Source organism: Lolium perenne, chromosome 6 (assembly GCF_019359855.2).
Source record: "Lolium perenne isolate Kyuss_39 chromosome 6, Kyuss_2.0, whole genome shotgun sequence".
Taxonomy (NCBI): domain Eukaryota; kingdom Viridiplantae; phylum Streptophyta; class Magnoliopsida; order Poales; family Poaceae; genus Lolium; species Lolium perenne.
This window is the reverse complement of record NC_067249.2, coordinates 265,565,312-265,588,013: the sequence shown is the minus strand read 5'-3', so window position 1 is coordinate 265,588,013 and position 22,702 is coordinate 265,565,312. Positions and strand designations below refer to the sequence as shown.

The following is a 22,702-nucleotide window of genomic DNA, read 5'->3' as shown; positions in this document are numbered from 1 at the left end:
CAGCACAAGCTCCACGTTGTTCATGCGTTGCTCGTACTGAAGCCTTGTTGATGGCGAGCAATGTAGTTATCATAGATGTGTTAGGGTTAGCATAGTTCTTCGCGTAACATGCTATCGTAGTGCAACCCTTGCATGTCTAGCCGCCCTCACACCTATCTTAGGTGTGGGGGCGGCACCCCGCTTGATCATTATTTAGTAGATCTGATCCGTTACGATTGCTCCTTGTTCTACAAGGATTAGTTTAATATCTGCAATAGTTAGGCCTTACAAAGGGGTGGAGGATCCAGCGGCACGTAGGGTGTCGTTCGCTAGCCCTAAACAGGATGTTCCGGGGATCAACCTCGTGTTGGTTTTTAGGCCTTGTTTAGGATCGGCTTACGATCACCGTGCGTGGCCGCGAGGCCCAACCGTGAGTAGGATGATCCGATTATGCGGTGAAAACCCTAAATCGTCGTAGATCTAATTAGCTTTATCTTGATCAAGCAGGACCACCATATATTCGTGCACCTCGTACGAATCATGGGTGGATCGGCTCCCTGAGCCGATTCACAGGATAACCTGAGAGCCGATCGAGGCTCGTATTTAATGTTTACGTGTATGCCATGCAGGAAACTAAGCGAGGCATCTCCATCACCTTCCTGACCAGGTATAGGTCAGGTGGCACGCCCTTGCATCAGCATCGGACGTGTGACCAGAAGGCTTTGCGGGCCGTCGCTCGGAGGGACCTCAGCCAGCCGCAGCTCTAGGTTGTTCCCGGCTCTACGGTGTTGCCCGTCGCTGCCCGCCGGTGGGTTTCTGACGACAACAACCGTGTAACTGACGGTTGCTCGGTTGAACGATTTTGGCCTTGGCAACATCGATCAACTCGCCGTTCACAAACTGCAGGAGAGTGCATGGGACGTCGACGGCGGAGCTCTGCGGAAAACATGTAGGGCGCTAGGGATGGCTAGCTAGTCAAAGGCAAGGATATGGAAGTCATTGGCCAAGGGTTGGTTACCGTGATGGCGTCCAGCTCGGCTAAGGTCGAGGCACCACCGGCGGCGGGCGTGCAACTGATGGAGTGGCCGCTTGTTGGCGCGGTGCCGGGCGGCGTATTATCCGCAGCGACGGGTGCATTGAGCTGAAGTAATGGCGCCGCGGGAGACACCAAGGTTGGCGCTGCGGGAGCCACCACGGTTGGCGCCGCGGGAGCCACCAAGGTTGGCGCCGCCGGAGCCACCAATGTTGGCGCCGCCGGAGACACCATTGTTGCCGCCTGCGGACTCACCGATGGCTCCACGCTGTGGGAGTTGCTGCCCGTGAAACTGGGAACCGGGGGGAGGCTCCTTTTTTCCTCCCTCATACCACGCGTCCAGACCGGCAACCAAGGTAGGGATGAGGGAGCTAAGCGTCGTGCCCACTTGGTCCTCCACTTGCTGTCTTTGCGTCCTCTGTTGGGTCTCCACGATTTGTTGCACTTGTTGCCGCACTTGCTCCTCGACCAATGTCGGGATCTGCGCAACTTGTGCCTTGAGCTGTGCGACCTCCTTCTCATCGATGGTGGCCTTTCTCTCCTTTTTCCCCGACTTATAGTATTCTGACCATTTCATAGAGCATCCTTCGCCGACCACACGACCAGCCGACGTCGGCTTACTCAATGGATCCCTCTTCTTATGGGCATTCAACGCCCTATTTAAAGGGTTGTCCCAAGGGGCACACTGCGAGGAGCTCGTGGACCCCGCGCCGCTACTAGCTTCCTTTTCACTTTCCGCAGCGATCTCCTTAGCCTACGGGAGGAACATGCATGAACCATTTAGAAATTTGGATTCATCAATAAGAATGCAACCATAAAGGAGCTAATTAAGCGGGTGCATTCCTTACCAGAAGAGCCTCAAACTTCTTCACATCCGGAGTGGTGGTGAGCTCCTTTGTTTTCGGGTCAATACGGTACCGGGCCAGGAGAAAGTTCCTGGTTTGCTTGTTTGTGTATTGCGGGAGGAGGGGCTCGAGGCCGTTCTTCACACGCTCCTCATCCGCGGCGTCCCATTTCGGTTGCGCCACCCTAAAACCGCCAGGACCAAGTTTGTGGGTGCCTAAGTTCAGTTTTCGCATGTCCTTCCCCCACTGACTAGAATCCGACGTTGACTCGCTCTCGCACTTGATCTTGAAATCAGCGTAGTCTTGCTCGGTGATCGAGGGATTTGACTCCTTGATCTTCTCGTAACTCTCACCACTATTAATCATTTTCTTCACTCGGGTCCTCCAACTAGCGAGGGCGGTGCTCATCTTCGTGAGGGCGGCATTGTGCACTTTGTTCCGCATGAGACGCTTTTCTGAGCAGTCCACCGGGAACTCGTATCGTTCGTGTAGCTTCTTGAAGAGGAGGGTGCGCAAATTCGCTCGGTCAGGATGCCTGAGGTTCTCGGTGTTGATCGAGACCGTGCTCCAGAGGGTGCTCCCGAGGTGGGCGAGTACCCTTTGACTAAATCAGGGGGCGCCGTTGGATGCCCACTGGCGTTCACTTCGGTGAATGCTTGCTTCACGGTGCTGAGCACATTCGGGCGACGCTCCCTCCGTAGCTTCTTCGGTGCGCCGGTGTCATCCTCGGCGGCACCATCCGTGGTGTCATCCTCGGCGGCATCGTCCGCTCGGTACTCTGGATCGGGGCCATCATCCTCGCCGTCGTCGCGGCGAGGTTGTGACTCCATCACCTCAATTTCATCGGTTAGCATCCAGAACGGCTTGCTGCCGCTGCCGCCGGCCTCTTCGTTGTTGGCCATGTTCGAACTAAGTAGGAAAAAATGCATAAAATTAGCGCAAGATTTCACGGAAAAATTGGGCATGACCTATGCTAATTTATGGACATATGAGTGCCCCATTTTCGCCGAAATGGAAATGAATCAACATTTCGGCGATAATGGGCAACTCTGTCGATCCCTGCACAAGAATATGACACCATATACACCAGCTGAGCACCATGGCACATGTACAATTGTTCCTCATATACACCAGCTGAGCACCATGGCACATGCACAAGAATATGACACCATATACAGCAAGCAAGCAGCAGCAACAGCTAGCAGCATGCATCAACAGCAAGCAAGCAGCAGCAGCTAGCAACATGCATCAACAGCAAGCAGCAACAGCTAGCAGCTAGCAGCATGCTCACCGTGAGTCGCGTGGAGTCGCCGAGAGGTGAGGTGTTGCCCCGGGTCGAGGAAGATGCGGCAGCGACGGTTAGGGCCGTGAAAGAATGACAATATGGTAAGAAAATGATCAATAAAATATGCGCAGCTTAATTACCAGTGGAGTTCTTCATTATTTTCATCTAAATGATTCTACTGAATATTCCAAGCAGCCCATGCCAATGGTGTTATTTTTGATTTATTTGCTACTGCTAGCTACTTCATGATGGAATAGCTTGATTCTGTTGATCGTAATCATTAAGCAATGAATCCATGATCATATGCATCCAATAGGAAAAATTGCTGAAGTTGCTACTACTATGGCAGAAATAAAAGAACTACATCTAGCAGCAGCACCTATCACTAATATGCTAGCAGCAACACCTAGCAACCAGCCAACAAGCAGCCACAAGCAGCAGCAAAGCCACCGCAACCAAAATGCAGCTAGCAACGCAGTGTAACCAGATATCTTTTGACATATAAAATGGCTGTCAGCATCATTGTTGAGATAACCATGCATTTGAAAAGGAAGTAAATCCACCCATAGAGGAACACTTTCTAGCAGCAGCCTAGGTAGCACCAGCAAGCAACATCACTAGAGGAGGAGGGGCATCGGGGGCTACTGCTCGCAAGTGCGGCGCCGTCAGCGGTCGAGGGCGGCACGGCGCGGCGTGCTTCTCCAGCTGCTGCTCCAAGCTGCTGCTCCAAGCTGCTTCTCCAGCTGCTGCTCCAAGCTGCTGCTCAAGTCTCAGCCATGACCTCCTTCTCAGCCTTGCAAATGTTTAAAATAAAAAGTCAGTAAGCTTTGAACTCTGAATATAAAAGAGCTACAGTTGCTACTATGATGGCAGAAATTAAAAACTGCACCTAGCACCAATATGCTAGCTAGCAGCAGCACCTAACACTAATATGCATCCTAGCAGCAGAACCTAGCACTAATATGCATGCTAGCAGCAGCACCTAGCAAAACAAAACCTTGCAAGATATATACTATAGCAGCCAAATGCAGACACAACACCAACTACATATTTACCATGAAGTTCTTGGATCAGCCAAATTTTCAAGCCACTAAACCTACTGTCAAAGAGAACATTTCCAAATTTCCATTTCAACAGAGAACATTTCCAAATTTTCAAACCACTAAGAGAGAACATTTCCAAATTTCCAAACCACTAAACCTACTGTCAAGAGAGAACATTTCCAAATTTCCATTTCAACAGAGAAAATTTCCAAATTTTCAAACCACTAAACCTACTGTCAACAGAGAACATTTCGAAATTTTCATTTTCCAAATTTTTAGAGAACATTAGGTAGTAGCTAGTAGCTAATTAACAGAGAAACTATACTCAGAATAAAGCTAATTAACAGAGAACATAGCAGCAAGCACATAGCAGCAGCAGTACAGATGTACCAAATTGTTTAATTTTCTCTTATCTTAAATATTTTTGCTTTCTTCTTTGTTGCAGCAGCTCAAGCATGCAGTAGCACATAGCAGCAGCAAGCTACCAACAACAGTAAGCAAGCATGCAGTACCTAGTAGCAGCAGCAAGCTACCAACAACAGCAAGCATGCAGTAGCTAGTTTACTTAGCAGTTTACTCAAGCATGTTATCCATGTTAGCATGAACTGCCAGTGACTATTAGTCGTCGAGCGGGGAGGTGAATCGAGGGGTACCTGGCGGGGGCGGTGGTCTTGGAGCAGACGAGGACGGCGGCGAGGAAGAACCTGCTCCGCGGCGACGAGGTCGCAGACAAGGAGGTCTGTGGTCGCAGACGAGGAGACGACGATGAGGTCGCAGACGAGGAGGCCACCTGCGTGACGCCGCCGGGGTCTGTCGTCGCTCGCGTCGCCGGGGTCCGAGGTGAATCGAGGGAGAGGCGGACGCCGGTGGGAGGTGGCGTCGGAGAGGGGGCACCGGTGAATCGAGATCGAGTGGGGAATGGGCGCAGTGGTGGAGGCAAAGGAGGGCGAGCAGGTGGCTTCGGAGATCCAGGAGCAGGTGGCCGACGGAGAGGAGGGCGCAGTGGTGAATGGGCGCAGGGCGTCGCCGGCGGAGAGGAGGGCGCAGTCGCAAGGAAGAAGAGGGCGCAGTCGCAAGGAAGAAGAGGATCTGGTCGGGACGGGGAAGAGAAGGGGATTTTTCTCTAAGTCCCCGACTCCCCTTAGCAATAGCGCACCTCTTGGGGTGCGCCACTATGAGGCTTAGCAATAGCGCACCCCGGGGTGCGCCACTGCCTCTTTAGGTTTAGGTCAAAAAGCAAACAGACCAGGGTTTGACAGAAATCGATTAGTACCGCACTGGCTCTGTCCCCTGGTTGGTTTGCCAAACCTGGCCGGCCAGGTTCGAACCCTGGCGGCCCCATTTTTTCACTTTTTAATTAAATTGATTTAACACTATAATACATAGCATAATACACCAAAATAAAAGGCATAAATAATTATAATTATGTAGAATATTTAAAATACTATAGAATCTAGAAAATATCCAAAAATATAAATTATGTAGAATATATTTCTATTTTGATCGGTACAATGTGTAGATTAACAATATGACATCCATTATTCATACAAGAAAATGATACATAATTATCTTTTCACAATCTTCTTGCCCTTCTTTCTCGCGGTTGAATAATTTAGCCCCGGAACTCCTAGACTTCTTCTCTTGAATGGACGGCCTTTAGGTAGGGTGGTCCTGCTTCTTCTTGTTGTGTATGGTTCTTCATCATCGTCGTCTTGGCCCACCTGACACGGAACATCGGCACATTCTCTCCGGCGTAGCTCAGCTCACAGATCTCCTCGATCTTTCCGTAGTATCTCTGCTTGACGTCACCGGTGTAGGACTCCATCGTTACCCCGGAGTTCTGATAATCGCTCTTCATGTCCTTTTCTTCGGTGTAGAATAATCGCATAACATATGTGCACACACACGTGTGTGTGCAAGACGATCGGAACCGGTCACACACAAAGCATAAAACCAACAAAGTGGCGCGCCACTGCACTGCTAAGTGGTGCGCCACTGCTACGCCTCTCATCTCTAAAGGGGCTCTGGCCACCCCCTAGCAGTGGCGCACCTAATGACATGCGCCATAGGTAACCTATGTAGCAGTGGCGCACCACAGCAGTGCGCCATTGCTAAGCCTATCATCTCTAAACGGTCTCTGGACACCTCCTAGCAGTGGCGCACCTCTACAACGTGCGCCATAGGTAAGGAATGTAGCAGTGGCGCACCCCGGAGACGTGCGCCACTACTAGGTTGGGGGAGGACCTGGCCTCCTGTCACCACTTACTTATGGCGCACCAGAATCAAGGTGCGCCACTACTACTTTTGTAACAGTGGCCCACCGTTTTGTGGTGCGCCACTGCTAAGTAGTAGTGGCGCACGGCAGCCATGGTGCGCCACTGATGGCAGTCTTACGGCTAGGCCTTTACCTAGTAGTGCCGTGCGCTGCTGCGCGCCTCTACCTCGCCTCCCATCGTCATCATCCGCCTCCGGCCGCGTCGCCGCGCTGCTGCGGCCAGTCCTGCGTCTCCGCCTCCGGCCGTTTCATCCCGGCCGCCTCTAGCTCGCCAAGCGTCGACGCCGTGGCCACGACGGCGTCATCAAGCACCTCGCCGCCCGGCTCTCCTTGGTGAGCTCTACGTCTTCCCGGCCTCTGTCTCTTTTCTTGCCATGCTACCGGGGCGTTCATCGTCGCTTCCTCCGCAGGACAACGTCGCCCGCATGCTCCGGTCCTCCTCTGTCCAAGTTACGCCCTCGTCTGGTTTCTTCCACGAAGGAGCTACCTTGACGTCCAGCAGCCAGGAGGGCTGCGCGTGATGCATCACAGGGCCGGCACCTGCATGCACGCATGTGCACAGACCTACGAATCTGGCCGCCCGACCCCATCGTGCTCGCCTCAAGCCCCGTCGTCGCCTGTCGCTCCGCGCCTCCCAGTTTGGCTCCACCTCGCGCGTGCTCAACGACGCCATCGTCGCTGTCTGCCTACGTTCGCTGCATCTTCCCATGTACCTCGTCGACTTCTCCGCGCGCACGGCCAGCGCTGCTTCCTTCTGCAACTTGGCTCCAAGGTGTATTTCTACTTCTACTTCAAGTTGTGGAGCGCCTGTTCTCATTCAGCATCCAGCGCCCAGCCCGTCTGGTTTGTTCTTGTTTGCATCGTGAGGTCCTCTGTTCAAATCCCGTTGCGTGCAAAAGCCTCCCCTTTTTCTTATTTAATTCTTGCTCCCTGACAGTGGGCCCCTTCGTCAGTGTCTACCGGTGCCAACACAGCAGCATGATGTACCCAGTCAGCGCCTAGTCGCCCCCTGGCCCCGCACGTCAGCGTCTTGGGCTGGATCCCTCTTCGGTGAGAAACGTCCCAGGCCTTTTTTTTTGTTTTTCTGAAAAGTCCTAGAATATGTGTTTATCTTGATAAAATCATATCTTGCAATCCATAACTCAAAATAAAAGGTGTTCTATATGAAAATTGTCCAGAAAAATGCAAGGAACATGAATATGCCATCCATTCATCTGTTTGCATATCGCATCATGTCGAGCCGTGATAGTTTGTGCATCACACCTCACATATATGCGGAGTATTTTGGATTTCCAACTAGGATTTCCCCGCTCCGTTTAATATTGAAGTAGCCCACCCCTGCCATGTTATGCCATGCTAATGAACACTTAACTTTGACGGTAGAAAATGCAACTCCAACCTAATTTGCTTGTTCGGGGTTCCGACTCCGATTAATTTGGATAAGTTGCATCGCCGCATCATATTTGCCATGCCATGCATATCATCTTGATCATGCTGGTTCTTCTTCCGTAGTTGTAAGACTTGCACCTGTTGCTTGTTCCAGCATTTGCTTCTTCTCGGATAGGATCGCGAAGTGGTGTGGTGAGATACGTCAAGTTCTCCGGATGTCCCTCGGCAAGCTTTAACAGGCAAGCATTTCCCCTATACTTCTGCCCCTGCAGAAGTCGCTCACCTATTTTATTTTGCCTTCTCCCTCATGCTATCCTTAAGTTGCGTTCTTGTCACGTGTCCCTTCCACTTGTTACCTCAAGCAGCCTATATTGCCTCCACCAACCACCTACAGCTATTGTTTGGTTATCGGGTCTGCCTTGCGAGTCGTAGTGCATGCTAGTGATGTTTTATCTCATTACTGTTTTTGCTATCTTATCGGGTTATCTGTTGGGAGATCATGACACATGGGTTATGGATATATATGTTGAGGATATCATGGTTACTTGTTAATAGTTGTTAGCGGAGGCATCGGTGGGTCAGTTGCTCGTCTTATGACGGCTCACTTGTGTTTCCATGAAGCTTAGGACCCGAGTTCCTGTTATCTGTTCCGAGACTGAGCGCTCTAACCACACGTGGGTATGCTTATGGGTCTCCCCTTGACCACTGCCGGAATCTACAGCTTTGTCCAGTGGCCACAACTAGTTTGCAATGTTTTACCATTTGTTGTTTGCGTGCATGCCAGCCTTTTACTTATTTACTTTGGGAAGCCCTTGGGTGCCTTGTATCCCTTGTTTCTGGTATGCACGTATAGGTCGCGGAGCCGCTGCGAAGTGGTTTATCGCCCCAGTGTGTGTTTAAACCACCTAGTACGCTGGCGCAACAGCTAGGTCCGCTTCGGAGATTCGGTCGGACTTCGATACGGGTTCAACTTGGTTAGGTGGCTTCCTGGACATTGTTGTCGTGAAGGAGAGTGCGAGCCGTGATATCCACCTGTCGTAAGTGGATCGAGCGGTGCGTGTGGGTACATTTGGGCAACCCCTGCAGGGTGTACATCTTATCGATAAGCCGTGTCCGCGGTTATGGACGACTTGGAGCTGTATGACTCGACCATAGACAACTTACACCTGTTGTTTTAATACTAATAACTTACATAGTAAGATAGAACAACTTAAATAATAACTGGTTAAAACTTGACAACCGTGTGAGTGCCTTTGTAAGTACTTCCTTGCGAGGGGGGAACGCATCGGCTGTGTTATGTTTGCAGAGTATAGAACTGCTAGTTTATGCGCTCTCTCACCTTCTCTGTTTAGACGAATGTTGTAGAGTGTCTCTATAGGTTTTTAGTGCATGCGCGTTGCCGCTTAACCCCACCATATTGCCTATGACGTTCCTCTTGCGTCCTCTAAGTCCCCTGCGTGCCTCAAGTACAAAGGACGACTGGTTGACGAATGCTTATACGTGTTGAAGTCTTGTTAAGTACGAACCCGTACTTATTGCTGCTTCTACGGGATATAACCGGGCAGGTATGAAGATATGTTCGATGAAGATGACGCTAGCAAGGTTACCCTTCCGGCTTGGCCTGGGCAGGGTTATGGACGCCACTGGTTATCTTCAGGACTCTTAGTCCAAATTTGTATCTTGTCCGTACTCGGATGTATTTGATCTTCTGTATGATTTGGATCTTTGTATTGTATATTCGTATCTTGACTCGTTGGAGTCGTTGTTGTAATATATCTGTATCTTGTGGGCTCTATTGTAATCATGTTGTAATGTTACCTCTCGTGATTGATTCCACCCGCATCGCGTGCATGCTTCGGCATGTACGAGGCGCTTGGTGGTGCGTCTCCTAAAATCGATATCGTGCGGATTTCGGCGGATTCGCTGGGATCCTCATGGTACCGGTTTTGGGGCGTCACACGCATGAGCAACTCCATTAGCAGTTCTTCGTACCGCACGAACTGAGGCACCGACGAAGTCCTGAAGAAGTTCCTTTATTTCCTCGATGATTGGTCCATAGATAGATCGATCGCGATCCTTCTGCCGCAGCTTCATGGCAACCCCCAAGCTGTCCGTTTCTAGAACAACCCTCTGTACCTGATGATCCTTGGCTAGAATAAGTCCCTTCCGACACGCAAGAAGTTCGGCACCTTCAGCGTCGACAACATGGGTGAAAAAATGGCTGGCTCCCGCTTGGAAGTCTCCATGGTGATCCCTGAGGACCACACCGCCCCCTCCGTTGCCTTCCGACTGATTGAAAGCACCATCCGAATTTATCTTGTGCCATTGCGTCTCAGGTCGGAGCCAGTGCTCCACCACCTTAGTAGATGGCTTGAGAGATTTCCCATGGATCCCATTCCACTCCTCCACCGCGGCACAGGTTTGTAGTGCAATGGACTTCGGGTCTTTCAGGATCTTCGTTTCACGAGCATCATTCCTTGCCTGCCATAGAATGTATAACATGGTAAAAAACCATGAAGTCTGGTCCGCCGAGCTCTTCCCAATCCAATCAAGGGGCCAGCCTTTTAACTCCGCATGGCATGCTAGTTTCTTCGGCGGGGGCTCCCACTTGCTGCCCGTCTTCTCCGCAAGGAAAGACCATGCCATTGCTGAATGGGGACATGTCCAGAAGCGATGTACCAAACTTTCTGTTCTGCTGCACGCTAGACATACCACGATGTCTTTGATTCTTCTATGACTTAGTTCAGTACCTAGTGCCAGACCATTCTCCACCAAACGCCAGACATGAACTTTGGTTTTTCCAGGGACATTAGCCGCCCATAACGCCAACCACCCTTTATGCTCTGAACATGTTCTTGAGGACCCAATGTTACCTCTTGCTACAATCTTCCGCTGAACAGCCAGGTGGTACGCTGATTTTACCGAAAACACACCTGACTTGGTGTGATTCCAAGCTTGGAAGTCTTCGGCGCTTGCCCTTCCGATAGGGATGCGGAGGATATCTGCAACATCAGTTTCGTAAAAGAATTCATTTAAATTTTCTTCATCCCACGCCCCCCTCTGGTCGTATAAACTCACTGACTTTCTCTGGACAATTTTCAGCTCTCCTTCCCAGTGGTATTCAACAATCATTTCCAACGCTGATTGACTTGCCATTACCTATACGTCATATCAGACCGGCTTTAAGCAATTCTCTTCCATGGATTATTCCTCTCCATGTGTATGAAGCACGCTTTGGGCAGCCAGCTTAGAGGAAATCACCCTGTTTGAAGTACCTAGCTCTCAAGACCCTAGCGCACAGAGAGTTGGGCTCAGTAATCATTCTCCATCCCTGTTTTGCAAGAAAAGCTTGGTTAAAACTTTCATAGTCCCGGAAGCCCATGCCACCCCTCTCCTTGCTCTTGCACATACGCTCCCATCCAATCCAATGAACCTTCCGCTGACCATCCTTGTCACCCCACCAAAAATTGGACGAGATAGAGCTGAGTTGTTTACACATTTTCTTCGAGAGTTGGAAGCAGCTCATTGCATATGCAGGGACTGCCTGTAGCACAGATTTGATAAGGACAGATTTCCCTTCTTTGAACATAACTTGTAAAACTACTGTTAAATCTCATTGTGGATCTATCAGTTCGGCACAATTTCTCCACATGCATTCGACTCCTTGCTCCAAACGGGCCTAAAGTTTGAGAATACGAAAGAATCCAGGGGGTTAATCGCAGTCCCCACCGGCCACCGTCACCACCATTTCCACTCCTCTCCAGATCCACCCTTCTTCCTCCTCCAGCCTGCTTCCCGCCTCAACTACCTACCTCGCCAGCCAGCCAGATCCCGCGAGCTCCCTCCCTCCTCCCATCCTCTCGCGTGCGTGCGTGCGTTCGCGCGCGCGCCCCCCGAGATCTCAAGCTGGATACCGTCGAGAAGATCGTCGAGGACTTCGCCTCGGACATGGCCCTGAACCCCTTCTCCTCCGGCACGCGCCTCCGGTGAGCACCAAGATTTCCCCTTTCTGATCCTTCGCGGCCGCGGGGCAATGCTGTAATCGGGATGATTCCGCAGGGACATGATACGGGCGATACGCGCGAGCAAGACGGCGGCCGAGGAGCGGGCGGTGGTGCGGCGGGAGTGCGCGGCGATCCGGACCGCGATCAGCGAGCGGGGGCAGGAGGAGCTGCGCCACCGGAACATGGCCAAGCTCATGTTCATCCACATGCTCGGCTACCCGACCCACTTCGGCCAGATGGAGTGCCTCAAGCTCATCGCCGCCGTCGGCTACCCGGAGAAGCGGATCGGCTACCTCGGCCTCATGCTGCTCCTCGACGAGCGGCAGGAGGTGCTCATGCTCGTCACCAACTCGCTCAAACAGTAGGGCCACCCCGACTCTTGTTTTTGCAATGCTGCTGCTTTCCGCAGATGTCATGCCGAGTTTTGAGTAATGTTAGTGCTTAACATTGGGCAGAGATCTCAACCACTCGAGCCCCTTCATCGTGGGACTCGCCTTGTGCGCGCTCGGGAACATCTGCTCTGCTGAAATGGCCCGGGATCTGGCGCCTGAAGTCGAGAAGCTGCTGCGCAGTAGGGATGTTAATACAAAGAAGAAGGTACTTAATTCATACCGCAGCTCGATATCTTGTTAGTGAATCCAGTAGAGCATGCCCAAATTAAGCTTCTCCCTGTTTATTACAAAGAGGATGTTATTCATGGTATTCTTCTCCCTGTTTATTAGGCTGCTCTGTGCTCTGTAAGGATTGTAAGAAAAGTACCAGATTTGGCAGAGAACTTCATGGGTCTTGCTGCATCATTACTCAAGGAAAAACACCATGGGGTTTTGATATCCGCAGTTCAGCTCTGCACGGAACTGTGTAAAGCCAGCAAAGACGCACTGGAGTACCTAAGGAAGGTAAGGACTTCCTTTTACCCCTAAGGCAATTTTTTACGGTAAGTGGATTAAGACCATCATCAATAATTATATTTATGTTTGTAACCCTTCATGTCATTGCAGAACTGCATCGAAGGTTTGGTCCGTATACTTAGAGATGTCTCCAATAGTTCTTATGCTCCTGAGTATGATGTTGCTGGAATTTCGGATCCTTTCTTGCATATTCGAGTTCTTAAACTTATGCGTATGTTGGGTCAAGGAGACGCAGACTGCAGTGAATATATGAATGATATTCTTGCTCAGGTGATTGCTTAATATCTATATTTGGTTTCACATGCACAAAACTGTCATTTATTCTCCATGCATATCATGATGATTTAGTCAGTTCCTATTGCCTGAGTTTTATCTGGTTTCTGAAATATCTTGTGTTGACCTTCCACTCAGGGGATATGCTTACAATGTTGTAGATGTTATAAACACCATGAGCTCAGTTTTGCTCTTATTAGGGTCAAGAGCAAGCTTTGATACTTAACCTATTACTTCTTGAGTTCATATTGTGTTAATTACTGTATGCTGTTGTTCCTTTAGGTCGAGCTTTGGGTAGTACTACTACTAACCCATAAAAGATTCATATTTCCTTCCCTATTTACTGAATTTTTTAACCACAAAGTGCCACTTTTTTTGGTTTTTATAATTGGCTCTTGATTGAATATTACATTGGATAATTAACCGTGCCATTTTTTTTCCAGGTTGCCACAAAAACTGAGTCAAACAAGAATGCTGGAAATGCCATCTTGTATGAATGTGTTGAGACTATAATGGGCATCGAAGCTACTAGTGGTCTACGTGTCCTGGCTATCAATATTCTGGGTAGATTCTTGTCAAACCGCGATAATAATATAAGGTTATTTTTCTTTTATTTTGACATTGGTTGCTTATTTTCTTTAAGATAATGTGTTTGCCACTTTGCCGAGACTTCCTTTTACCTTTGTCATGTACCTACTAGTTGTAATAAGGAAGTAGAGCTCAGCTGTAACTTATGACTGTCGCTTTAGCTATAATTATTTTCTGGTGATGATACATCAAACAATTGGGTCTCTGCTTCTCTCCTAACAATAACATCAATAAAATGTTTATCCATCTGCTCTGTTCAATGCTAAAATTTTCACTGTTCATATTATTCTTGTACTTACAGATATGTTGCTCTGAACATACTTATGAGGGCCATTACAGTAGATACACAAGCCGTCCAGAGGCACAGGGTGACAATATTAGAGTGTGTAAAGGTAACAATACATAACTCTGTCTAATATGCTGAGTATTTGTCTTGTACTGTGGCTTGGGGGCCAATGTAGTACAGTACCATAATAAGGACTCTCTTGTTCATTCCTCTTCCTCGACAGGCCCATACTTATGAAGTTTTCAATATGCTAGTATAGTCCTTCCATAGAAAAGGAGAGAATTTATCGTAACTTCACTTTGTTTCCTACGATGTTTGTGTTTTCCTCATCATCTCTTTCTCATCTGAAAAGAGGAAAATGCAGTTGTTTCACTGCTTCCAATCATGTTTGTGTGCTTGCTAACGCTTGATACATATTGTTTGGGGGCATTAGTCAGTTTGGATAGTACTGCTCTTTCACAGCAATGTTGTAACTCAAGGCTTACAACATACTAATGTGCTCCCTCCGGTCCTTTTTAATTGACTCAAATTTAGTACAAAATTGTACTAAATCTGAGTCAATTAAAAGAGACCGGAGGAATAGTTGCCAAAAAAAAACACCATACTGATGTATAAGTTTCTTAATTCTCCACTGTACAAGAACTCAGTGCTGCAACCTTGCGGGTTGTAATCAACACTTCCATTTATTAATGCAGGAACATTAGTCCCGCTATTTTGGCTTTTAACATTCTGAACCACCTGTGCACTTTTCAGGATGCCGATGCTTCAATTCGCAAAAGGGCCCTTGAACTTGTTTTTTTGTTGGTTAATGATACAAATGTAAAGCCTCTCACCAAAGAGCTCGTCGACTACTTAGATGTAGCTGATCCTGACTTCAAAGAAGATCTCACAGCCAAAATATGTTCAATCACTGAAAAGTTAGTACCTATTTGTTTGTTGGTTTCTGTTTGTCTCATGGCACTTTTAACAAGGTTGCATCTCTAATAGGTTTTCTCAAGAGAAGTTGTGGTATCTTGATCAGATGTTCAAGGTTTTATCCCTGGTAAGTATCAAGATACAGTGGAGCTATCCTATATCTGAAAGGTTTGCATTCCAAAACATATTTGTGTTGGCAATGCAGCCTTGTTGCTGCAATGCTGTTAGAACTAGTAAGAAGATTTAGCTATGATCGTTGCTTTCTTGATCTGTTCTAAGGAAGTTCATGCACATATTACACACTGGGAATAGCGAGTGAGGGCATCACAGACTATCACTATGAGTTACCTCCATTGACAATAATGCATAAGAATATCACATGTTACAGAGAGAATTTGATTTTGCAGTCTACTGGGAGATCTGTTTGCAATTGGTATATTGTGATACTGTTGCTTAAGTGGTTCCAAACATTTGTCATAACTTGTGTGTCCTGCATTATCCCTTGCCATTCTTCACCAGTTACCTTACCTCATTCTACAAATATGCACACATAAACTTTGAAGAATGTTAACAATTAGTTGAAATCACCTGCAGACCTGCTATCACAGAGAAAGAAATCACTGGTTGCCTTTTGCACACATTTTATCCTATGTATTGGTGCAGTTTTTTTTCTGGATTGCACAAAAACCTTTAACATATACAATTCTTTATTTGTGGCTAGAAAAAATGAAGGGACTAAATTTATCGAGTATAGCGGCTAAACCATTTTGACATCGATTTTCTATATTCATATGCATTAAGGATACTGTGCATAGAATGTTAAACATCATGAAAACTTACTTGGTTGATTCCCAGACAACTGCTTATAATCCAAATTTCTTACTATTTATGGGCGTTTTTCACGTGAATACTATTGAATATATGATGGGACATATACATACGTCCAGTTCTCCAGGTTAATTTTCCTTAATGACCAACATATAAAAGAATCTGATTTCGTTTTGCACTCTTATTGATTAACAGGCTGGAAATCATGTGAAGGATGATGTATGGCATGCCCTTATTGTTGTAATAAGCAATGCATCTGAACTTCAAGGATATGCAGTGAGGTCATTATACACGGCCTTACGAGCATATAGTGAACAGGTTTGGTTCTTGTTTTTGTACTTTATAATGGATGCCTTCCATTCCGTTCCACTCAATATCTCATTCTACCTGAGATTTGTGTAACTTTGTTGACATTACATGTTTACACAATAGGGAAGTCTACTGAGAGTAGCTGTTTGGTGCATTGGAGAATATGGTGAAATGCTAGTGAACAATGTTGGCATGCTTGAAGCTGAGCCACCAATCACGGTGAGTGCACATTCTTGTAGGCCACGTTCTTGATGTTTTGAACTTTGTAGCTGTTTCAGATTTCAACTACAAAAGCTGGAACATTTATAAGTCGCATTACTGTCTGATCCACCATTATTGTTCTCATTCTCAATGATTGTTGGCATTATTTCTTAGCAAAACATTCATTTAATTATTTGGTGTTTAGTCCAAGAGAATTTAATTAGCATGAGTAAATTTCACTGTGGGTAGAACAACTTGTGAGGTTGGTTCATCGGAGTATGGAACCCTATAATTGTTTGTTTTGGTGACATAACTTGATTATTGGGCTCTATGTTGGTCCATTAGACACCAGTTGTTCTATAGTGATTGGTGAGCATCGGGCCAGTCCCATGAACTTTTGCAAGGCTAATATTCCATCTGTTAGCATTAATTTTCTATGATATTGTTGTCAGACATCATGCCAAACATGTTAACTTGTCCAGGTAACAGAATCTGATGCTGTGGATGCTGTGGAGCTTGGTTTTAACCGTTACTCTGCAGACGTGACGACTCGGTCTATGTGTCTTGTTGCTCTTTTGAAGCTCTCCTCACGGTTCCCATCGATGTCTGAGTAAGATATCTTTCAACTTGGCCTCATACTGTAGTTGCGTAACTTTCTACTGTACAAAATACTGGCTCAAAGCTAGTTGAATTTATTCTTTCGGTTCTCCTCTATTTGCAATGTTCTCTGTAAACCATTTTCCCATGACTTCTAAGTTTGTGCAACTGTGCCAACTCTTACAAGTGAGCTTTAACTTGCTGGATCATTTTAAGTATGGAATTTTTTCTGTCACTTACTGAAGAACTATGTAATGATGTGTTGATTTCTATAATTTTGGCATCTGCGTTAACTTACCTTCTGTACAAACTTATATCATAATGTAACTAGTGTTAACTACTGCCAATTGCTGCTTATATTATGTTACTATCTTAACAGGAGGATAAAACTAATAGTTGCCCAGAATAAAGAGAATATGGTGCTTGAACTACAGCAAAGGTCAATTGAATTCGGTTCCATTATACAAAGACATCAGTCTATCAGGTGGTTTACAGAACTTGTAAATATTACTACATAAACTTTATATTCTATTCTGGTACTCATGACTGGTATTAACTTAGAGAAATATGGTATAAGTGCAGGTCATCTTTGCTTGAACGTATGCCTGTATTGGATGAAGCTGCTTATCTTGTGAAGAGGGCTAGTGCTACACAAGCAACTACTCCAGCATATAAGCCTGCTTCACGAGTCACTCCTGGAGACCTTAAGCTTCCGAATGGTGTAGCGAAACCTGCTGCAGCTCCTTTAGTTGATTTGCTTGATTTGAGTTCTGACGATGCACCGGTCCCTAGCACTTCGGCTACTACAACACCTAATGATTTTCTACAAGACCTTTTGGGTATTGGTGGGACAAATCTACCAACTGCAGGTATTTTTTGTATTGTATTTGGATATTATTCTCATGGACTTCCCTTGTTATTTTTCTTCTCACTTGACTGAAATGGAGCAAAGTACTTTATATCTAATTTCCACCCACGTCCCTCCTCTGACGTTTACTTTTAACTTTGCTACAATTTGAGGATGCTACATGTTCAGGGCCTTGCTAAATAATTAACTAATTATCATCCAAGCCTGGAATTTAGTTTTATGTCTCTTCTCCAACTATTTTTTCAACTCCCTGCTTGTTGCTTGCCACAAAAATGTTCGAGCCAAGCTTGCTTGTGCTTTTTTAGTAAGTTGCGTTGACACTGTAACATTTATATTTATTGTATTGCAGAAAAGTTCACATTTGAACTTCTAACATTAAATTTCATCTTTGCACTTCAATTATTATCTCATCTATCAATTGTTACGTTCTTTTTTCCTGCTATTACCCTATCCTCACCTTAGACTTAATAAGCTCCTTCCGTCCTGTCCAGGAGTACCTTCAGCGAGCACAGATATTCTGATGGATCTTCTATCCATCGGATCGTCTCCGTCACAGAATGGCCTACTAGACTCGACCTCTCCTGGCCAAGGTAAAGATAACTCTGATCGTAACAATTACCTTATTTCTGTTTCTGTAACCATCGCTGAACTTTCAAATACTTCCGTAGCAGAGAAAAAACCTGTTTCTGCTGTACCTCAAGTTGTTTCTCCTGTACCTGAACCTATTGATCTGCTCGGCAGCTTGTCATCAAGTGCATCTAGTTCTGGTTAGTTTTTTTTTTTCCTTTTTGGCAACTTAGTTCTGGTTAGCTGTTTGATGCTATCCGTACCAGTTGCTGCATCTATATCTGTTTAGCACCATTGCCGAATTGTAAGCACTTGTGCAGCAGGGACTAAATCCAGCACTGTTGTACCTCAAGTTGTGGATCTGCTCGATGGTTTGTCAGCAAGTACATCTGTTTCTGGTTAGTTTGGTTACAGTTTTTCTGCAACCAAGAACCGACTATAATACTATGTTTTTTAATAAACCTCTTATTCTGGCAGGACTTGAAGATGCACTCCCATCAATAACGGCTTTCCAGAGTGCAACTTTGAAGATCGTCTTCGATTTAAGAAAGCAGCTTGGAAAGCCACAAGAGACTACCATCCATGCCACTTTTACAAATCTGACATCTACTACTTACACAGATTTCATTTTTCAGGCAGCTGTTCCAAAGGTAACATCATGGTGCTTTATATTGTATTCTATGTTTGAGCTATTCGTCTGAGTTCCCCATCTGTGTTGGTAAACTGCTGGAAATGTTTCTTATGCCGTCCAAATCGGAATTGCAGTTCATTCAATTGCGACTGGATCCAGCTAGCGGCAACGTTGTTCCAGCCAGTGGAAAGGGTTCAGTCACACAAGGGTTCAATGTCACCAATAGTCAACATGGGCAGGTATAGGCCTGCATCCTTCACTCCGGGTTCATCTTTTATGTCTATTATTTGATTGAACTGCATTTGAAGTCCTCATCCATACAACTTCCACATACTGCATGGGGAATTAACGCTTATCTGCTTGTCGCACAATGCTAGTAACTTTCTGCATAAATGAATACCTTTTGATGCATAAAATGGTTCCTGCTTCATCGATTGCCATGATCACAGAATATCTGGCTTTCTCTTCAATGTTTTGGACTTAAACTTTTTTCTGCCTGATTGTTATGGCTGAGCTATCTTTGGTTTCCATATCGTGATGTGCATGCAGAAACCCCTTGCCATGCGTATACGGATGTCGTACAAAGTGAACGGAGAGGACAGGTTGGAGCAAGGTCAAGTCAGCAATTTTCCTCTTGGATTATAGTCTGTTTGTGTGTATCATATACTGTATTATGTTGTGATAGCTGTATTAATATGAGAGAAGTTTTTTATTTGTTATATACTTATCTTGGGGGCTCTTGCTCCCATCTGAGGTCACTTAAACAAAGCGGCATGTATGTCCATCATTTTACCAACATATATTGTATAGCGGTAGTAGTAGTAGCACACATTGTATTTCATGTCTGGTGCAAATCACACCTGAGGATATTATCAAAATTGTTCGGCCTCCTCCCTTGAGTTATAGCAGCAACAAAGGAAAAGCTGAGGATATTGCTTTCTCTTTGCAAATATTTGTAATTTTGTTGTAATTTACATATTTAACTTAGATAGTTGGGCCTGTTTGTATCGGTGGTATTTTCTTTGTGTGAGCCTGGGTATTTAGTTCAACTTTGAGCTAGATAATCAAGTTCACCCACTAATCAATGATCAATTGCCTACACTGCAAAATGACACACAATGAATGATCGGAGTGCTTATTTCTACAACTATAATCTTGTCCCTGCTTGAGACATGACCACGATGTGGAACCTGAGCCTGAACATGACAGACCATTCTTGCATTATAGTGTGGATGATCGGAATGTTTACTTCTACAATTATACTCCTGTCCCTGCTTGAGACGTGACTACGGTGTGGAACCTGAGCTTGTACATAACAAACAATTTTTACCTTCATGGCGGGCTCATTAGTCTCCACAAGACCTACCGAACCAGATGCAATTGATGCATGAATAAAGATTAATTATAACAGAAAACATTTAAGCAAATTGGCCGTTCCACCATTTAATTTAATTAAGGTCAGATGCATAAAGATGAAATTCTGCCTTTTTTCTTCAGCTACAACAAAGGGTGGAAACAGGAAACACACGAAACATTGACTACCATAAGAAAACCACAACTAGATTAAACAAAAATCATAGATTTCATGCAGCCAGAAAAAAAATTCTGAGAGCTTTCCGAAAACAACCTTAAAGAAGAAGCGTTCACATCATGACCTTCTAGGGCCGTGAAGAATGTAAGCGAAACAAAGGTTTGTTTTAGCCTAAGTTGACAAGCATAGACAATGTAATTATGTGCATTCACATAGCATGCATCTCTAAAATACAAGAAAATTTTGATCATTTATCTTTGCAAACCTAATCAATCAAATTTGAACCATCTCTTATGATTTCGCCATCTCTTTGGAAGAGTTTTCCCTCACCGCCTGACATGGTATCGTGAGGAGATGATGAGGAATTGTCTCAAGACCACAACTCTACTAGCAGTGCCCAAATTTACGAAATCTAGGGTTAGGGTAGTAAAACGAGTTAACCTAGCCATCTCGAATGGTAAAAAGAGTTGGTAGGTGGGTCAATAGGCAAACCCATGCTCCATGCAAGCGGCTCCCGTGTGCGTGGAAACACTATCTGAAAGAGAATTAACCTGGTCAGCTCGAAAGATAAAAAGAGTTGGTAGGTTGGTGAGTAGGCGAACCCATGCTCCACGCAAGCGGCTCCCGTGTGCGTGGAAACCCCGCAGGCACTATCTGAAAGGTCTTCGCCCGAGTTTCCTCGAGCGCGGGGGGTGTCAGCCTTGGGACCCAAGTCTTAGGGCCGTTCAAAGGGCTCAAGAATCCGCTCGACCGCAGCCTGCCTCCACGGGTTGCCGGTTAGTTTGTCCAAGGGAAGCCAAGCTTAGACGTGTGCACACCCGTGTTGGGCCGATCCGCGGTTGATGCGGTGCCCTAGGCGGTACACCTCAAGACCCTGGCATGGGCTTCGAGCCCACCAACCAACCGTACCAACTCTTTGGCCCTCCTAAGCTGGAGTCACAAGCGCTCGCCACCGCGCTTGGCCGGTAGAATCCCAGGGGCGTGCCTATTTGTGCTGGTGTGTGCGTCCCTAGGTTGGCCGTGTGGGACTAATTAATCAAGTCCTGTAGGAGTAGTATTAGTCACGGCCCGTGTTAGTGTTAAACTGCGTGTAACGAGTCCGTATCAGGGTAGGAGTAGGACATGACAACGCGTTCAATCTCCCCGGCCAGATCCGATCCCTGCCAGCCACGCGAACCAAGTAAGCATCAAAGTATTGACCAGCTAGCTCCTTGGCTGTATGTATAGACCGATCGATCTTCTATTGGTTGTCCATGCCGTAGCACACGGCGTCGAGCTGGGTGTCGAACAGGTTGGAGTGGCTGAGGCCGGAGTGAACGTCTACGACGGTGCCGGCGTAGAGGTTGATCATGAGGTAGGAGCCAGTCTGCTCCAGGAAGTCGAGCATGGGCTGGTCGATGTCGTCCTGGAAGGCTGGAACGTGCCCGGCCGGGAGGACACCTTGAGCGTGGTGAACGCCATCGGCGTGGTCACCTTCACGGCGTCGGCCAGACACAGTTGCCAGCGCCGCCTGCACGTTCCTCATGGCCGGGAGGAGCTTTGACGTGAGGTCCTCGGCCTGTTGGAAGACCTCGTTCGCAGAGGCCACGCCGCGGATGTCCTTGCGCATGACGTAGGTCACGAGCCTGCTCTTGGCCACTGGAGAGCGACGGGTCTGCGGCCGCAGAGGACACCAACTCGTCGTTGGGTAGCGCCACCAGCAGATCGAGCTCAGCACCGCGGCGTCGGTGTCGCACACCTGCAGCGGCACCGCTGTGATGTCGTTCCTCTTGAGTAGCTGCACCACCGCCGCTGGCTCCATCAGGTAGTCCCTGCCCGGCCCGCCGATCCTCCCGGTCGCCTCTTGAGGTAGTTCCTCGCCAACCTAGGTCGCCTCTGCAATGTACACAAACATTCGTCGGCATTGTTACCCGCGCTAGCTACTTCCAAAATAATTGTTAACCTATCGTCACCGTGCCTGCAGAGGAGGGGGAGAACTGTGGCAATGTGGTGCCGAGAAGAAGGAGGAGGAGGAGGAGGTGAGTGTGCGCCATTCTTTCCTGCTGCTGAGGAGGTGAGGGTGGCAGCTGATTGTGTCCTTTGCTTAGCTTTCAGAAACCCGCGCCCCTCCTGAAGTCCTGATTTTCTTCAACCTTCACGAGCACGATGGAAAAAAGCGAGACTTCATAGCGAACCCTAAGTTTCGTCCCTGGGCTCCCGCGAGGCCCAGGGCGAAACCCTAAATCGCCGCCGCCACCAGAGCTCTTCTCCCCCTCCCCCGCTTCGCCGCCGCCAGGAGGGCACCGCCGGGCGAAGCTCGGGGGCGCCGGCGGGGCACCTCTCCCCTCCTTGCGGTGTCGCCGGCGCG

The 22,702-nt window shown here is 47.2% G+C and overlaps 2 protein-coding genes and 1 long non-coding RNA gene across 6 annotated transcripts; 2 read left to right on the top strand and 1 right to left on the bottom strand.

The window, feature by feature from the left end:
• Positions 1 to 7,769: 7,769 nt before the first annotated feature.
• Positions 7,770 to 9,644, top strand: LOC139831889 (uncharacterized). The gene is made up of 2 exons (XR_011746243.1): positions 7,770 to 8,088; positions 9,415 to 9,644. It is a non-coding gene; the product is annotated as an uncharacterized lncRNA (long non-coding RNA).
• A 1,916-nt stretch (positions 9,645 to 11,560) lies between these two features.
• On the top strand, positions 11,561 to 19,831 carry LOC127305494 (AP-1 complex subunit gamma-2). Of its 4 annotated transcripts, none has more exons than XM_051335910.2 (20): positions 11,561 to 11,835; positions 11,909 to 12,214; positions 12,309 to 12,450; positions 12,576 to 12,749; positions 12,852 to 13,031; positions 13,478 to 13,632; positions 13,924 to 14,014; positions 14,662 to 14,825; positions 14,896 to 14,950; positions 15,847 to 15,969; positions 16,084 to 16,179; positions 16,644 to 16,771; positions 17,138 to 17,242; positions 17,341 to 17,627; positions 18,118 to 18,216; positions 18,295 to 18,393; positions 18,514 to 18,591; positions 18,671 to 18,843; positions 18,959 to 19,063; positions 19,374 to 19,831. In XM_051335910.2, the coding sequence occupies exons 1-20, from the start codon at positions 11,798 to 11,800 to the stop codon at positions 19,467 to 19,469; spliced, it is 2,694 nt and encodes an 897-aa protein (XP_051191870.1). In that variant the 5' UTR covers positions 11,561 to 11,797; the 3' UTR covers positions 19,470 to 19,831. The 4 variants fall into 4 exon arrangements, with proteins under 4 accessions (XP_051191870.1, XP_051191873.1, XP_051191871.1 ...); XM_051335913.2 differs by having other exon boundaries at positions 11,641 to 11,835; positions 18,298 to 18,393; positions 18,517 to 18,591; XM_051335911.2 differs by having other exon boundaries at positions 11,641 to 11,835; positions 18,298 to 18,393.
• A 1,764-nt stretch (positions 19,832 to 21,595) lies between these two features.
• Positions 21,596 to 22,156, bottom strand: LOC139832732 (glucan endo-1,3-beta-glucosidase 12-like). The gene has a single exon (XM_071822556.1). The coding sequence runs from the start codon at positions 22,154 to 22,156 to the stop codon at positions 21,596 to 21,598; it is 561 nt and encodes a 186-aa protein (XP_071678657.1).
• Between the last annotated feature and the right edge of the window lie 546 nt (positions 22,157 to 22,702).

Bases quoted from the DNA above. Each gene is read 5' to 3' on its own strand.
- LOC127305494 (XM_051335910.2), top strand. From the start codon at position 11,798: ATGGCCCTGAACCCCTTCTCCTCCGGCACGCGCCTCCG. The intron at 11,836-11,908 runs GTGAGCACCAAG...ATGATTCCGCAG, and splicing joins TCCTCCGGCACGCGCCTCCG to GGACATGATACGGGCGATAC. The intron at 18,217-18,294 runs GTAAAGATAACT...ATACTTCCGTAG, and splicing joins CTCGACCTCTCCTGGCCAAG to CAGAGAAAAAACCTGTTTCT.
- LOC139832732 (XM_071822556.1), bottom strand. From the start codon at position 22,156: ATGGAGCCAGCGGCGGTGGTGCAGCTACTCAAGAGGAACGACATCACA.